Raw genomic sequence first — 5,484 nt, 5'->3', positions numbered from 1 at the left:
GCATTTCCTTCCAAACAGAAGCCGCGTTGGCCAGCGCGTTGTATGAACTCCCTCCCTCCGCCATTGCAAACCGGGCCTTCCCCATCAATTCTGCCATCCCCTTCTTCATTTCCATTCCCCCCTCTCCTTCCATTAATTCCCTCGCCGCTCTTTCCACTTCCTCTCTCTTCACCAATCCATCTGCTCCCTTCTGCGCTTCAATGCCCACCTTCATCTCCTTCACGAGAAGGAAGGCATTCATTCTCTGTTCAGCAAAGAGAGGCCAAGCGATCATCGGCACTCCATGTAAGATGCTTTCTATTGTTGAATTCCAACAGCAATGAGAAATGAAACCGCCTATGGATGGATGAGAGAGGACAACAATCTGAGGTGCCCATGAATCCACCACAAATCCACGGTCCTAGGTTCGAGTCTCGAAACCCTCAGGTAGAACCTCCCTCATGTCTGCTTCAACAGTCATCGTGGATTCAATTGGAGGAGGAGGCTCCTTATGCAACACCCAAAGGAACCGCTGTCGGCTTGCTTCTAGCCCCAAAGCTAGTTCCGGAATCTGATTCTCCAACAGGGTGTCGCGTCTCCCGAAAGAAACGAACAGAACTGATGAGGCGGGCTAGCGGTCCAGCCATTTGAGGCAGCTCTCCTTCTCAAACTTATCTTCAGATTCTGACAGAGGCGAAGCTATTAGCAGCCCAATAGGATAAATGGAAGGGGTCATTTCAATAGCACCCAGAACCTTTCCTTCCTTGAGAGCTTTTATTTGTTCTAGTTCCATTTCTTGGCATGTATTTATCAGAATTCCACGAGCTTCCTGAAGCTGAAGGGCATGTTGAATGAACCAGTTGAATGAAATATCAGATCTGCCTAGAAGAGGGTCTGGCAAATCTATTCCAGGAATCGGCGGAAGGCCCGGCACTTCGATCAGGAAATTTGTGTCTTTGAAGGAAATTTCAATTTTGTGGACAAGTGTTGGAAGGTAGAGCATGATGTAGAGGAGAGAAGACCCGGAAGTGGAGAATATGTAGCAAGGTATTTCGAGTTTGGAGGCGACATCCAACATGGGTGTACCGACAAAGTCGATTATGAAAGCGCAGACAGGAAACAAAAAGGATGTGAGAGCATCTTGCACTAATATTTTAGCTTTCTCCAATAGTAAGGGAATGTGTACAAAAATGTTCATCTCGGCATGATCCCCTTCGATCTGAACATCAGGGAGCTCTATGAAGCAGATCATGTCCCCTGACGAAGACGGCAGGGTGTGGTGAGGAGAGCCGTCCATCCATTTGGCGGTGAAGAAGGTGACAAAAAAGCCATGGTACACAGTCAGCCGCTTTGTAAGCTCAAGCAGTGGGATGTGATGGCCCAACCCAAACCCAGGGAATATTACGACATGAGGCTTTTGGCTCTACTCTTGTGACTCCATGAATGTCTCTATATTCCAACAAGCAAATGCCAATATTTGAAGGGTGGGTTCTGTAACGATGAAGCAGAGAATTTATAGTTATAAAACAAATGTATGAGCACGCTTGCGTCGTAATGAATAATTTGGGGAGGCAGCCAAAACTAAATTTTAAACAAATATATGACCCACCACGTTTTTGTTGTTCCGAGGACTTGGTAAAAGACTACAGACAATTTAGGGTGGATTTTTCATTCATTTGTTGACTTTGTAGTAGCATGTTGGCAATTTAGGAGAGACGTATGGAAAATGGTAGGACCCAGGGCTATATTAAACAATTTAATTTTTCTTGAAACGTCAGTGCAGACATATGGACGATGCCACCACTATTTTAAACAGTTTAGTTTTGCTTGCCACGTCACTGCAGACATACGGGCAATTTAGTAGAGACATATGGAAAATGGTAGGACCCGGGGCTATATTAAACAGTTTAATTTTGCTTGCAACATCAGTGCAAACATATGGACGATGCCACCACTATATTAAACAGTTTAGTTGTGCTTGCAATAGATTCGTAAGTGATTAATATATATAACGTGGGTGGGGGATGATTTTTAAAAATATATGTTGTATTTTTTATTTATTAGGTAATACTGTCCTTTCCAAAAAAGTCTTTCCCAAAATATTTATAAATTAATATCCTTTTCCAATTAATATATTTTTGGCCATATAAACTAAACTTTGGAAATTATGTCCTTGCCACACAATTTGAAGAGGGCAACGACAAATATTAATTTTTATATGTGAAAAAAATGGTATCTACACCTTTGTCAGTAATAGTACATCTAACAAACTACAAATTTAGAGAATCCCAATGGATCTAACAAATTAAAGCAAGCAATTTGAAAGCATTCTAAATCCTCATTTGATGTTGCCACCCTCTGTTGGCTCTAATGGCCAATCCTGAAGCAAGCAAACATTCTAGTGTATATTTGTATTGTACAAGATGGTCACTATATATAATTATGGCTAGCATAACAAATACATCATGGATGATAAAAATTTTCAAACCACCAACATGAATATATGCTCAAATCTTTCCATAAATCTCTCGATAAATCTTCATCCCTATTTTCACCCATTTCTCCCAATATCTCAATCTTCCATAGACTTCTATGTTTGGTCTACATCATTACATTTTCATTTCACAATTTAGATATTAAATTTACTTCACAAGTAGGAGTTATTCCATTATAACCCCCCTTAACAAATTATTGTGATTTGAATATCTTCAATTGTCCTTTGAATTGGTCCCATCTTCATCTTCAATCCTCTACACTTTTCTTCTTTGGCCTTATTATTTCATCTTCATTTATCTTCAATTTTCATATTATACCTAAACAAACATAAATAATGTGTTTGTTTAAGTCCATATAAAAAAGTTACCATCCACCTAAATGCATGGGTTTTCTACCACTGTATCAAATATTTCTATAGGAAACCTTTTCTCTTACGTAGTTTATCAACATATATTTATACCGTTAACTCCATATATCAATATAATCATCAACTTGGGTTTTTAGGCTTATCCTTAACTACACAAACCTTAGGTGGTTTCAAATTACCACAAACATACATTACATCAAGTGGTTTTGGATGACCACAAACCTTTCTCTCTCACAACAATCATAACAAGTAGTTATTTAGCATAACTTATTACTTCATGGAAAGTGGTTTTTTAGGGCCACTGCCTCTTCAATGGGGGTAGACTTTACTCATCAAGCATTACATTGATTCAAGTAAATTAAATTTCCTTCTACATATGCTTTTTAATCTGAATCTTCCATTACACCTCCATAAATTGTTTCTAGTAGGTGAATGTCTCCATCCAACAAGAAAAATGAAATTACTTACAAAAAATATGTGTCTTCGATGGAGTGATATCAAGATTAAAAAAAAAATACGACTTTGACTTGAAAAATTTAATTGACACACCATGGACATAACCCAAACATTGATTTGACTTTTAACTTTGACATGGCCTTATTTTTATTTTAACTCCACATTTTCAATTAGACTTCAATTCTCATGTAATCAATTTACATAATTTGTTAGGGTGTTAGGTACCATAGAACATGCACCCTTTTACACATCAATATGTGAGTCACTTAACTTGGTTTCGAATTTATTTTACTTGATATCAATTCTTACAAAAATATATTGTCATTCAAATCTTGTCTTAACATGACCCCTTTTATAAATCTCCTTTTATTGATCACTTGGACCCCTTTCTTTAAATCAAAGCTTCCCATCACTCATCACTCTTCCACAGTAAGTGAGACCTTGAAAAAAATTCCCATAACATATCAAACCATCCCAAACTTCATTTTATATTTCAATGATATATATGTTAAAATTAGTTTTACCCTTTATGTTTTATCTTGGTAAGTGACTATGTCAAAAAGAAATAAAATAGGGAAATATCGTGCTTCTTTTTATCTAAATAAAATAGGATACCTCTTTAGACACTTGCAATATTTCACTACCTCTGGGATGGATATTCTGACCTGCTACACCTCCCATAGCCATGTTTACGTGAACCAACATAATTTCGAGCATGTTGAGCCCCGACAGGTTTTGTGGATTAAACATAGTGAAGCTAGCTCCCGTGGGACTGCTTGATGTGTTCACTGGCATGCGTATGAATGATGTTAGGAAGTGTTAAGAATTAAATTTAGTGGGATCATGATAAGGAAATTTTTTTGTAAAAACATAAGACTTGGTGTTTGCAATGCAGAAATCCTCCAACTGCTCTAGATCTTTAATGATTCCCTTCATTACCATGAGAAGAGCTAAGAGGAAGAGGATACCAATAGTGACTCTGCAACCAGAGGAGATGAATTCACACAAGTCCATTACAAATAGCAATCTAAAGTGAATTTGAAATGGAGTCACATATTATTTGCACAATGCTTACAAATCCAGGTCGCCTATTAACATTATTCAGTGAGTGTGAAGTTGGGTTTTGAACCATGAACATGGAGAAATTCTAATATATTATTTTCCAACAAATAAGAGTCTATGCTCATTAGCATCATGGATATGAAAAACTCTCACCTTCCAAATTTCTTTAGTGTGATTGTTTCCAGTGCAAACTCGAGTATGTATCATGGACAATGGGATTAAGTCCACTGAGTATCTCCAAATCTCATAGTTGTAAAGCTTTACAAAAATGTTAGTCTCATATGCATCTTAACATATGAAAATTTAGAAAACCTTAATGCATATCGTTGTTATGATACCATTTGTTGGCTCTAATAGCCAATCATGAAACAAGGGGACCATCGAATTAGACTAAACAAATCTTCAAAGGGAAATTATATTAAATAAATTGTATTGTACAAAATGGTCACTATATATAATGATGGTGGCCATAAAAAAATATTATATTTGAGAAGTTTGTTCAAACCACCACCATAACTATCTATGAATCTTTGAATGAATATTCATCCTTATTTTTAGTAATTTCTCCCAATATCTCAATCTTCCATGTTTAGTATAAATCATTACTTTTTCATTTCATAATTTAGATATTAAATATAATTCACAAGTAAGAGTTATTCCATCACCCTCCATGCCTCCAAAGAGAAAGACCCATTGTTGAACTGTATGATGAAGCCACTTTCCTGGCTCAATGATTGTACTATTTTGAATGGAAAAAGAAATTATCATGCAAATCTAGTTAAAACACAAGGGAAAGAGAAATGAAAGAATTAATATTCTAACACCCATTTCTAATTCAAGCAGCAATGGTACCGGTATAATGAGTAGTGCCACACAATAGATGGCTTCCTAGTGTGCGGATGAAATGTTGAAGGGAATGGCATTGGTACCAACAAATTATGTTGAGAATGAATATGGTAATGAAGGAGTGCTTCTATGACCTAGGAAATAAAGGCACAAAATAAGACACCACCTCGGGGTATATTCCAATGTGGAAGAGATTTCATAGCTAAAGTTAAGTTTAAAAAAAAAAAAAACCAAAACTTTTAATTAAAACAACGTTTTAATGGACAACCTGGGAAAAA

At 36.7% G+C, this 5,484-nt stretch overlaps 1 protein-coding gene across 1 annotated transcript; it reads right to left on the bottom strand.

Moving 5' to 3' along the window:
- Window positions 1-610: 610 nt before the first annotated feature.
- On the bottom strand, window positions 611-1,276 carry LOC149212236 (malvidin galactosylase UGT88C3-like). The gene has a single exon (XM_089388597.1). The coding sequence runs from the start codon at window positions 1,274-1,276 to the stop codon at window positions 611-613; it is 666 nt and encodes a 221-aa protein (XP_089244723.1).
- Window positions 1,277-5,484: the final 4,208 nt, after the last annotated feature.

Source organism: Pinus tabuliformis, chromosome 1_1 (assembly GCF_031772625.1).
Source record: "Pinus tabuliformis cultivar Carrire ecotype Pingquan chromosome 1_1, CPIR1, whole genome shotgun sequence".
NCBI lineage: Eukaryota > Viridiplantae > Streptophyta > Pinopsida > Pinales > Pinaceae > Pinus > Pinus tabuliformis.
The sequence above is the reverse complement of the archived record's forward strand: the minus strand, read 5'-3'. Positions and strand labels throughout refer to the sequence as shown.